Here is a 12155-nt window from a genome sequence, read left to right on the forward strand (position 1 = left end):
TATCCCTCTCAGCCCCATAAGACCATATTCCCATCTTCCAAAACTTGGGTGACAAAGATAATCCTCAGTTTCTTAGCTTGATGCAATGGTTTCACAAAGCTGACCACATACCAGCCTTTTAAAATGTACCTCGTTCATTCAACAGCACGGGATTGCACTTGTTTCCAGTCATTGCTTTCCTCTCTGTCCTTGGGAAACTGAATAAGGTTCTTCATGATCACAGTCTCTTATTTAGCCGTAAGATAAGTTTCCAACTTAATTTAAATAGCATGCCAATGTGCCCATTTCCACCCACACAGCTCTGCCTTGCGCTCAGCTCATCTTCTGATGAAACCCTCACCCTAATCTTTGCTACTTTAGGATAGACTCCAGGTGAACATGTCTCACTTTTTCTGTTTTAAATGTAAGTTCTTTCAAAATTGCTGCTCTTCTCCCAACAAGTATGTTAGCATGTTGGCCCATCACTGTTTTCTTGCAGACTTGTGTTGGCTCCTGGTTGAGCAACACCTCATTTCTCATCCTTGGATTTCAGCTCCCTCCTAGATTTCGTTCCTACTTATATCCTTGTCTCCAGTCTTGGAGCCGGCCCAGAAATCTATGCTTTTTCAGTCATGCCACTGCTTTGACAGTGGTGACGGTGACTGTGCCTTTGGCTGCTTAGGCCTTCGTCTGAAATTTCTCATTTTTTTTAAAGACCTCACTTAGAATCCACCTTTTGGTCCAAGCTTTGCATCTTCTGGTCTATATGTCTTATGTGGCTTGGTGTCATAATTTACAGTTTTTAATGACTTTCCTAAGAAAGGATAAATTGCTGTGTTAAACAAATAACTTAAATACAGTGTAATAATATTTGTAGATTGCAGCATCTGCATCCCAAATGTAGTTCAACTAGGTGAATGTCATGGGACATGTTAGGTTAAAAAAGTGGCCTTGTCTACCTTCAGTTAGCTTTAAATGTGCTTCAGAGAAGAACTGGCATTCTGGATAATTATCCCCCCCCCCCCCCCCCCAAGACCACTGCAAAAGTAGGTTATCCAGGTTGTGGAAGCTCACTGCAGGCATTGATCCTACCTCACAATGGAGAAAGTAAAGAGCTTTGAGGCATCTTGAGATCACACAAGACATTTTAATATTAAATTTTTTCTTTTCCAAAGACGATGGTATTTCCATCCTTTATTCAGTGGATGCAACTATGTAGAATTGACATGGAATAACCTAAATCATAATGGCTCCTACTGGAAGTATGTTTTAACATCAAATTTTTTGAAAAATTTGAAAGGCAGGAGAAACCAAATACAAAACAAAATTAAAAAGTGGACTTATGATTCACATCCGTGACATGAATTCTATTTTGTATCAGCCTGTTTTTAAGTCAACTTTATAACTGACCTGTCTCACTCTTAAATGTAGTTGTGAAAAGAGTCGGGCAATCCCCTGGTCAGAGCTCCCCCTCCCTCTGTACTACAACACTTGGCCTCTGCTTGTCAGCTACTCCTAATGATTTTGTTGAAATTACCATTTGGAAATTTGCATTTCATTATAAACCAGCAGATTGGGCCCCCACAGCTGGTCTCTGGTCCCCAAGTAAGGCACCAACATACATAAATTTAAGGATTTCACAGTAGTACTGTATCTTATTGCAGCTTAGGCAGTTAATGTGCAGGTCAACTCTTTAAAATGGAACTTCCACAAAACCGGTAAATCAAATTGGTAAATTGGTTTGCTATTATCACATGTACTTGAGTACAGTGAGAAACTTGGTTTACATACCATTCATACAGATCAGTTTATCACAACGGTATATTGAGGTAATACAAGTTTAAAACCAGAACAGAGTGCAGAATAAACTGTTAGAAATATAGAGAAAATGCCTTGCCGACTGACAGTATAACGTGCAAGGTCATAACAAGGTAGATTCTGAGGTCAAGAGTCCAGCTTATTGTACCAGAGATGGATTCAGTTGTCTTATGACAGTGGGGGTAGAAGCTGTCCTTGATGCTTTCAGGCTCTGCCTAATTGGAGGGAGTGGGGGGTGGTGGAAGAAGAGTTAAATATCCAGGGTGAGTGGGGTTTTTGATTGTGAAAAATTAAAATGGATAATTAAAAATCTTCCTAGTTTCAGAAATATTAAGTTATGTCCATTACTCGTGATTCCTGCTTTGTGCAATTTGGTAATATTCCCTCATTATCCTTTGGTTCAGATTTGGATGTGCGGCGGTCGGCTAGAAATAATTCCATGCTCCAGGGTAGGGCATATTTTCCGAAAACGCCGACCATATGGTTCGCCTAAAGGGCGGGATACCATGACGCACAATTCTCTTCGTCTGGCACACGTCTGGATGGATGAGTATAAGGTATGTTATATCATAGACCATATAAAGGATAAGTTATCAAGGTTGGATGTATAGAATGAGTTGCTTTGAGATGTAGCAAAAGTATTTCTGGTCCGTTTAAGATTGTTGGCCATTTGATATAATGGCTACAACACAAAAGCAGGTCATTCAGCTCACTGTATCCACTCTGGCTCTCTACCAGATCTACACCCTGACCCTTGTAATATTTTCCCTCACAATATATTTTATCCATTTTCCTCCTTTAGACCACATTGGAACCTGCTTCCATCAGGGATTTCCAGATTCCAGTCATATATAAAATTAAAAATGAGGATTTTTTCTGTATAATAATTTTTAATTTAATTCATTTCTCTTTGCTTTGTATCTGTGACCTGTAGTTCATGTCCCCTCCTCCCACTGATCACTCTATCCAGATTCCATATCATATATTATCAAATCACTCCTCTGCTTTCTCCAAGAATACAGACCCAGCCTTCCCTAACTATCCTTCATTCCAGAAACAGTCATCATAAATCTCTTCTGTATCTTCATGTACTTCCCATAGTGGGGTGACCAGCTATGAACACAAATCTCCAGCTGAGACATGAATTCCCCACTTTCCCACTCTAAACCTCTATTAATGAAGCCACTTTCAATTATGTATGCACCCATATTTCAGGCTCCTGCTCCTTCAGATCAGTATTCTATATTTCCTCGCCTCATTCTCCCAAATGAAATGCATCGCCTCACATTTATCCTCATTAACTGCATCTTCTGTGCATCTGTCTGTTCTACCAACCTGTATGTATCCTTCTATAATTTATCACTATTATCTTCACATGGCTTTATGACAGTCTGATTGTTTCAGGATTCATATTTCAGATTTACTTTGGTAATAAATTTACCCTGAACTTTGAACTTTATTTAATCAAATGCTGTGATTAATTTATGTAAATTTAATTATTTTCACGATATCTCTATCAAGATGTTTTCTTCTCCTATTATATAATTGTCAGGGTTTCTTCACTTCAAGGGTTTCAAAGGTACATTTAATGTCAGAGAACTGTATACAATATACATCCTGAAATGCTTTTTCTTTGCAAACATCCACAAAAACAGGAGTGCCCCAAAGAATGAATGACAGTTAAAGGTTAGAACCTAAAGTTACCCCCCCCAACTCCCCTCCCTCCCACACATAAGTGGCAGTAAGCAATATTAACCCCCTAAATCCACCAGCTAAAAAAGCATTGACACCTGCCACTAAGCACTCAAGCGTGAGCAAAGCAACAGCAAAAACATAGACTTGCAGATATCCCAAAGACATGGCGTTTCATCCAGTATTTGACATACCATAGGCTCTCTCTCTCCCCCTAATAAGGGAGAAAGAGGTGTCTGTTACATCACTTTTTTTTTAGCTCTGTGCCCAAAGATCTGCGCTCACAGCTGTAGATATTCCGATTCCAGTGACAACACACGGGTCTCCTGCCGTGACACCAACTTTAGATCCACCCGTCTCCAGAGCCCCGAGATCCTAGGCCTACAAAGCCGCGTTGAACTCTTAGGCCAAGCCCTTGGCATGCCGAACAATAGCCGGTTATGAAACCCCGAGAGTGGGTCCCAATCCCGCAAAGAAGCATAGTCAGCGTGTAACTCCAGGTCAGGGTCTTCAAAAGAATCCTGAAGGGGAAAATAAAGATACTGTATTAAAGATGGAAATAAAGCTAACAGTTTCCAAAGATGCGAGCAAAGGAGTCGCTGTTTAGTGCCATCATTACTCTGCACTTGAGGCTTTAGAAAAATCTAAAGTTAAAGAAAAATCTAAAAATCATCTTCAATTTTAACTGCAAAACTCTTTTCTTTAAAAAAAAATTTAGGAACAATACTTTGCCCTCCGGCCTGAGCTCACAGCCCAGAGCTACGGTAACATCAGTGAACGTGTTCAGTTGAGAAAGAGACTCGGTTGCAAATCATTCAAGTGGTACCTGGACAATATCTACCCAGAGATGCAAGTTCTTGGACCAAATGAAAAAGGCAGAGTGCAGCAGCCGGTATTGGTTAATAGAGTTCTGAAACGGCCAAAGGTTCTTCAGCATGGAAGGGTAAGGCTCAGTCACATCGTGCCAAATTAACAAAGACATTTTGAAAAACTGTTCTAAAATCCTGGTGTTAGTTTTCAGAACTTCTAAGTGAGTATTATTAGTCCTTCTGTTGTACTTTTCAGTTTTTTTTATGAAGTTTTTCAGTTACAGCATAATGGGTGCCTATAGTAATCTAGTATTATGATCATCCCAATTATCCTGAATTTCCACAACCAATATCTTAACACAAAATTTACATTTAATAACTTTCTGTTTGCAACTTGCACCAAAATCCTTGACAATAAAAAAAAACAGGCTGCATTTTGAAGTATGAGTATCGACAGTAGTCTTGTCAGCCAAATAAATGAATTTAGTACAGGGTTTATGACAGTGGCCATAATAAATAGTTAATTATTGTTTGGAAAAATTTGTGACGGAAAAATACAGCAGGTTTTCCTTTTAAAAGCAGAGTGATATCCCTTGCAAGAAATGCAGTGGGTGGAAGATAATTAAGGCCAGTTAATGTGCACAAAATCACTTTCAATCATTCATACTAGTGCCCAATTGACGGTGAAAATAGTAATTTCCATCCTGATCAGAAACAACACTTTCACTGTATCCAGTCTAAGATTAAAGCTATCAAAAGTATCCTTTAATTTCCTCTGTGCTGGTCCTGCAGATTAGGTAAGAGATGCTCTACAGTAGAACAGAATGGGAGTAGAGCATATTACTACCTCTTGAAATCACAGTACAGAAGAATCCTCTCAGTCCCACAACCAATGGATACTAGGTTTCCAACTGATTATGTTTCCATGTACAAAGCAAGGAGCTCTCTAAACTAAGCTAGAAATTTCCATCCATCAGCATCTCAGAAATTCAGTATCCACATTATCCTCATATCTTGTTGCATACTGTTGGAGAGTGCCTCCTAAGTGAAGTTGTATGTAATGAACACTTAACAAGCATTAATGATGAATTGTGATAGTCAATGTTAAACCTTTATGTCTGGCAATAAAATATTAAGTATTTATGAAATTGTGGAAATACAGCATTTGCTCATGACTCTGCAACGTTGGATGATTTGTAGGATCTGAGGTGCACTCAAGTGGGAGACTTGCTGCATATTCTGTCATAGCAGGAGTGGTCAGATAAAGAGCTCTTTTTAGTGAATTGTGACTGATCTGCTCTAGTTACAGGCACATTATCAACTGTGCAAGTCTTTATTTGTTAATTTATCTGTTGAGATACAGCATGGAATGGGCATTTCTGGACCTTCAAATCACAAATCCTAGCCTAATCATGGGACAATTTACAATGACCAATTAACTGTTACATGTTTGGACTGTGGGAGGAAACCAGAGGAAACGTGGTTATGGGAAGAATGTACAAACTCCTTACAGGCAGTGGCAGGAACTGAACCTGGGTCACCGAAACCACTACACAACCGTGCTGTGTGAAGAAAGGGAATGCAATGTTAGCATTCATTTCAAGAAGACTAGAATATAAAAGCAAGGGTGTAATATTCAGGGTTTGTAAGATATTGGTCAGACTGCATGTAAGAGTATTTTGAGCTCCTTACCTAAAAATAATGTGCTGGCATTGTAGAAGTTCCAGAGGAGGTGTGCAAGAATGATCCCAGGAATGAAAGGGTTAACATATGACAAGTGTTTGATGGCTCTGAGCTTGTACTTGCTGGAGTTTAGAAGAATGAAGGGGGACCTCGTTGAAACCTATCAAATATTGAAAGGCTTAGATAGAGTGGATATGGAGGGGATGTTTTCAATACTGGGGGGAGGAATGCTGCCCCTTTAGAACAGAGATGAGGAGGAATAGCCAGAGGGTGGTGAATCTGGAATTCATTGACATAGGCAGCTGTGGAGGCTGTCAATATGACAATAGGTGCAGAAGTAGACCATTCTGCCCTTTGAGCCTGCACCGCCATTTTGAGATCATGGCTGATCAATTACTATCAATACCCGGTGTTCCTGCCTTGTCCCCATATCCCTTGATTCCCCTATCCATAGGATACCTATCTAGCTCCTTCTTTAAAGCATCCAGTGAATTAGCCTCCACTACCTTCCGAGGCAGTGCATTCCAGACCCCCACAACTCTCTGGTAGAAGAAGTTTTTCCTTAACTCTGTCCTAAATGACCTACCCCTTATTCTCAGACCATGCCCTCTGGTACTGGACTCTCCCAGCATCTGGAACATATTTCCTGCCTCTATCTTGTCCAATCCCTTAATAATCTTATATGTTTCAATCAGATCCCCTCTCAATCTCCTTAATTCCAGCGTGTACAAGCCCAGTCTCTCTAATCTCTCTGCGTAAGACAGCCCAGACATCCCAGGAATTAACCTCGTGAATCTACGCTGCACTTCCTCTACAGCCAGGATGTCCTTCCTTAACCCTAGAGACCAAAACTGTACACAATACTCCAGGTGTGGTCTCACCAGGGCTCTGTACAAATGCAAGAGGATTTCCTTGCTCTTGTACTCAATTCCCTTTGTAATAAAGGCCAACATTCCATTAGCCTTCTTCATTGCCTGCTGCACTTGCTCATTCACCTTCAGTGACTGATGAACAAGGACTCCAAGATCTCTTTGTATTTCTCCCTTACCCAACTCTACACCGTTCAGATAATAATCTGCCTTCCTGTTCTTACTCCCAAAGTGGATAACCTCACACTTATTCACATTAAATGTCATCTGCCAAGTATCTGCCCACTCACCCAGCCTATCTAAGTCACCCTGAATTCTCCTAACATCCTCATCACATGTTACACTGTCACCCAGCTTAGTATCATCAGCAAATTTGCTGATGTTATTTTTTATGCCTTCATCCAAATCGTTAACGTAAATGGTAAACAGCTGTGGTCCCAATACCGAGCCCTGTGGTACCCCACTAGTCACCACCTGCCATTCCGAGAAACACCCATTCACCGCTACCCTTTGCTTTCTATCTGCCAACCAGTTTTCTATCCATGTCAATGCCTTTCCCCCAATGCCCTGAGCTTTGATTTTACCCACCAATCTTCTATGTGGGACCTTATCAAATGCCTTCTGAAAATCGCCTTCACTACATCCACTGGATCTCCCCCGTCTAACTTCCTAGTTACATCCTCGAAAAACCCCAACAGATTAGTCAAGCGTGATTTACCCTTGGTATATCCATGCTGGCTCGGCCCAATCCTATCACTGCTATCTAAATATGCCACTATTTCATCCTTAATACTGGACTCTAGCATCTTTCCCACCACCGATGTCAGGCTGACAAGTCACTAGTTCTGTTTTCTCCCTCCTTTTTTAAAAAGTGGGATAACATTAGCCATTCTCCAATCCTCAGGAACTGATCCTGAATCTAAGGAACATTGGGAAATGATTACCAATGCACCCGCAATTTCCAGGGCTACCTCCTTTAGTACCCTAGGGTGCAGACCATCTGGACCTGGGGATTTGTCAGCCTTCAGTCCCATCAGTCTACTCATCACCGTTTCCTTCCAAATGTCAATCTGTTTCATTTCCTCTGTTACCCTATGTCCTTGGCCCATCCATACATCTGGGAGATTGCTTGTGCAGATCTAAAGTACTCATTAAATTCTTCTGCCATTTCTGTTTCCCATAATAATTTCACCCAATTCATTCTTCAAGGGCCCAACATTGTTCTTAATTATCTTCTTTCTCTTCACATACCTAAAAAAGCTTTTGCTATCTTCCTTTATATTCCTGGTTAGCTTGCGTTCGTACCTCATTTTTTCTCCCCGTATTGTCTTTTTAGTTAAGTTCTGTTGTTCCTTAAAAACTTCCTAATCATCTGTCCTCCACTCACCTTAGCTCTATCATATTTCCTTTTTTTTAATGCTATGCAATCTCTGACTTCCTTTGTCAACCACTGTGGCCCCTTTCCCCCCTTTGAATCCTTCCTTCTCTGGGGGATGAACTGATTTTGCACCTTGTGCATTATTCCCAAGAATACCTGCCATTGCTGTTCCACTGTCTTTTCTGCTAGGCTATCCGTCCAGTCAACTTTGGCCAGCTCCTCCCTCATGGCTCCATAGTTTCCCCATTCATCTGCAACACTGACACCTCCGAGCTGCCCTTATCCTTCTCAAATTGCAGCTTATCATATTGTGATCACTACCTCCTAATGGCTCCTTTACTGCGAGATCGCTTATCAAATCCTGTTCATTACATAACACTAAATCCAGAATAGTCTTGTCCCTGGTCGGCTCTTGTACAAGATGTTCCAAGAGTGCATCCTGTAGGCACTCTACAAACTCCCTATCCTGGGGTCCAGCACCAACCTGATTCTCCCAGTTCACCTGCATGTTGACATCCCCCATAACTACTGCGACGTTACCTTTGCCACATGCCAATGTTAACTCCCTATTCAACTTGCACCCAATATCCATGCTACTGTTTGGAGGCCTGTAGACAACACCCATTTGGGTCCTTTTGCCCTTATTGTTCCTCAGTTCTATCCACACAGACTCTACTTCTCCTGACCCTATGTCCCCCCTTGCAAAGGACTGAATCTCATTCCTCACCAACAGGGCCACCCCACCCCCTCTGCCCACATTTCTGTCCCTACGATAGCACATATACCCTTGTACGTTCATTTCCCAGGTCTGATCTCCCTGCAGCCATGTCTCTGTTATCCCAACAACATCATAGTTACCCATTCGCACCTGGGCTTCAAGCTCATCCGCCTTATTTCTGACACTTCGTGCATTCAGATATAGAATTTTTAACCCATTTCTCCTCTCTCTGTTTGAATCGCTGCCTATTGTGCTTAACTCAGCTCCCCGAACTCCCATCGGGCTATACGCCCCTAGAAGTACGTCATTGGGTATATTTGAAGTGGAGGTTGATAGATTCATGATCTGGTATTGGGGAAATGAACCTGGTCAGGTGTCAGATCTCTCAGTGGCAGAGCTTTTTGGAGGTAGTGATCATAACTCTTATTTCCTTTACCATAGCAGTGGAGAAGGATAAGAGCAGACAGTTTGGGAAAACATTTAATTGGGGTAGGGGGAAATATGGTGCTGTTAGGCAGGAGCTTGGAAGCAGATGTTCTCGGGGAAATGCACGGCAGAAATGTGGCAGAAGTTCAGGGAACATTTGCATGGTGTTCTGCAGAGATATGTTCCATTGAGACAGAAAGGATAGTAGGGTAAAAGAACTATGCTGTACTAAGGATGTGGAAAATCTAGTTAAGAAAAGAAATGCTTACGAAAGTTTAAGAAACTAGGTACTGATGGATTTCTAGAAAATTGGCAGGGAGCTTAATAATGAAATTAGGAGAGTGAGAAGTGGCCATGAGAACTTGGCGAGCAAAATTAAGAAAAACCCCAAGGCATTCTACAAGTGCATGAAGAGCAAGAGGATGAGTCACGTGAGAATAGGACCAATCAGGTGCGATAGTCGAAAGGTGTGCATAGAGTCAGAGGAGGTAGCGGAGGTATTTAACGAATACTTTGCTTCGGTATTCACCAGTGAAAAGGACCCTGGCAATTGTGGGGATGATTTACAACAGACTGAAACACTTGAGTATATAGACATTAAGAAAGAGTGTGTGCTGGAGCTTTTGAAAAGCATTAAACATAGAAACCCTACAGCACAATACAGGCTCTTTGGCCCACAAGGTTGTGCCCAACATGTCCCTACCCTAGAAATTACTAGGGTTACGCATAGCCCTCTATTTTTCTAAGCTCCATGTACCTATCCAAAAGTATCCATGTACCCTAGCATATCCGCCTCCACCACCATTGCCGGCAGCCCATTCCACGCACTCACCACTCTCTGGAATGGTGGTATAGAATCAAGGGCCTAATCCTCCTCCTGTGTCTTATGGTCTTATTATGTGAATCCGTAGGTAGAGTCCATTGCAGACCCAGCCAGAGTACAAGACTTGAAACATAGAATGTATTGAATTTGCTGGGAAGTACTAGGCATTGGAATCATTATTTGAAAATTTCCAGTGTCCAACTTATCATGGGGCTCTAGATGATCCTTGGATTTTGATTGCACTGTATTTCAGTCACTGAGGTCAGTTTCCCGAGAAGTGCCTGGACCTAACTGATTTTATTTCCATGATCTATAGGTGGAAAGAAACTGCTTTTTAACTATTTCTGCTGCTCTGATGAAGTGGGTGTAGACTAGGAAGGTCTGTTGTTCATGGATCATATTCCAGAGGCTAGTCAGTGAAATGGAACCAACATATTAAACAGTTGCGGAAATAACAGAGCAACTCAAATCAACCTGTCCTTCTGTCAAACAAAGGAAGGTGGGATTTTCTGGTGGCTACCCACTTCCCACTCTGATATGTCAGTCCATGGAACTCCTGTACTACAATGATGAGGGCACTTTCAGGTTGGAGAAGCAACAACTCCTATTCCATCTGGGGAGCGACAAACCTGATGACATGAACATAGAGTTCTCTAACTTCTGGTAACTTTCTCTCCCTTCCCCCTTCTCCATTCTGGGTTTCCACTGCCCCTTCTCTTTTCCTCACCTGCCCATCACCTCCTTCTGCTGTCTCTCCTCTTCCCTTTCTCCCATGGTCCATTCTCCCCTCCTTTTCGATCCCTTCTTCAGCCCTTTGTTTCCAAAAATTATCTCCAAGCTTGTCATTTCATCCCCCCCACCTCCATCCACTCACCTGGTTTCACCATCACCTACCACCTTGTAATCCTCTCTCCCCCCCCCCCCCCCAACCTTGTTCCTTTCCAGTCCTGACATTGACAGTTTATTCCTCTCTATAGATGCTGCCTGACCTGCTGAGTTCCTCCAGCAGTTTGTATGTGTTGCTCTGAATTTTCTGTAAAATCTCATGTTTATAATTTACAAACCTGTCCTGCCAGCTGGATTCCTGTAAAAAAAATGATAAAGCCATTTGCTCAGTTACACCTGATATTATTCATCTCCTTAATGCTGAAGGGAACAATTGGCTAACCTCATTATCATTATCCACCAACTCAGCCTGGAAGCCCCAGAAGCCAGCAACCTGAAGTGCAATAACTTCAATTCGGTTCCTGCCTCTGATTATTGGTTGCGATTCTTGTGGTACGAAATGACAAGCTTCTTAAAAACATGTGTTGCTTAAGTAGTGAAAAAGAAATCTTGAAAAACAAAGAAAATTGTCTCTGAAATGTTAGTTCCTGGCTGAATATAACAGCTGTGATAATATTGGCTATACCTACTCTGGTTTCCTTCACTCTGTCCTTGGAGAAATACTTCTCAAAATTCTGTCACCTATAACACATTCCACTGTGGCAATTGTCAGTGTGACATGTGAAATGTTTAAAAGTGTAGAATTATTTAGTCCAGTAATGGATGCAATAATAGAACTTACATCCAGTAATTTCACAGAAATAATGCATTCTTAAAGTATTCTAAATTCTGCATTGTTAAACTATTGCTCAATTCTCCAAAATGTGATAACTTCATAGGACAATGACAGTTAGTTCACCAACATTCAGTAGTGTTTGACAGTCATTTTTTTCCTGTCAATTTCTGTGAATCAGTTTAACTGAAGGGCAATTAATTTGCTGTAATAAGATTGGAATTAATTCAGAACCCTTGAGAAATAAAATGGCTACAGTGCTTTGCAGAGAAGTGAGTAACCTTTGCATAATTAAATTATTTGTTCCCCGAGTAATCTTTCATTTCTCCTTATTCCTGTCCAGTATTTGGCCCTATGTAAATGTTTCAGCCTTTTTGAATGTGGTGGGCATTGTTCCCAAGT

At 41.4% G+C, this 12155-nt stretch overlaps 1 protein-coding gene across 7 annotated transcripts in view; it reads left to right on the forward strand.

Annotated features, from left to right (window-relative positions):
- galnt11 (UDP-N-acetyl-alpha-D-galactosamine:polypeptide N-acetylgalactosaminyltransferase 11 (GalNAc-T11)) overlaps positions 1-12155 on the forward strand; it is a 135806-nt gene that overhangs the window by 108101 nt on the left and 15550 nt on the right. For all 7 annotated transcript variants that reach the window (XM_059971824.1, XM_059971818.1, XM_059971820.1 and 4 more), the window contains 2 exons: positions 2202-2354; positions 4208-4432. In XM_059971824.1, coding sequence (XP_059827807.1) covers positions 2202-2354; positions 4208-4432 — 378 coding nt within the window. The remainder of the gene's footprint in view (positions 1-2201; positions 2355-4207; positions 4433-12155) is intronic.

This window comes from Hypanus sabinus, chromosome 6, assembly GCF_030144855.1.
Source record: "Hypanus sabinus isolate sHypSab1 chromosome 6, sHypSab1.hap1, whole genome shotgun sequence".
NCBI classification, from domain to species: Eukaryota; Metazoa; Chordata; class Chondrichthyes; order Myliobatiformes; family Dasyatidae; genus Hypanus; species Hypanus sabinus.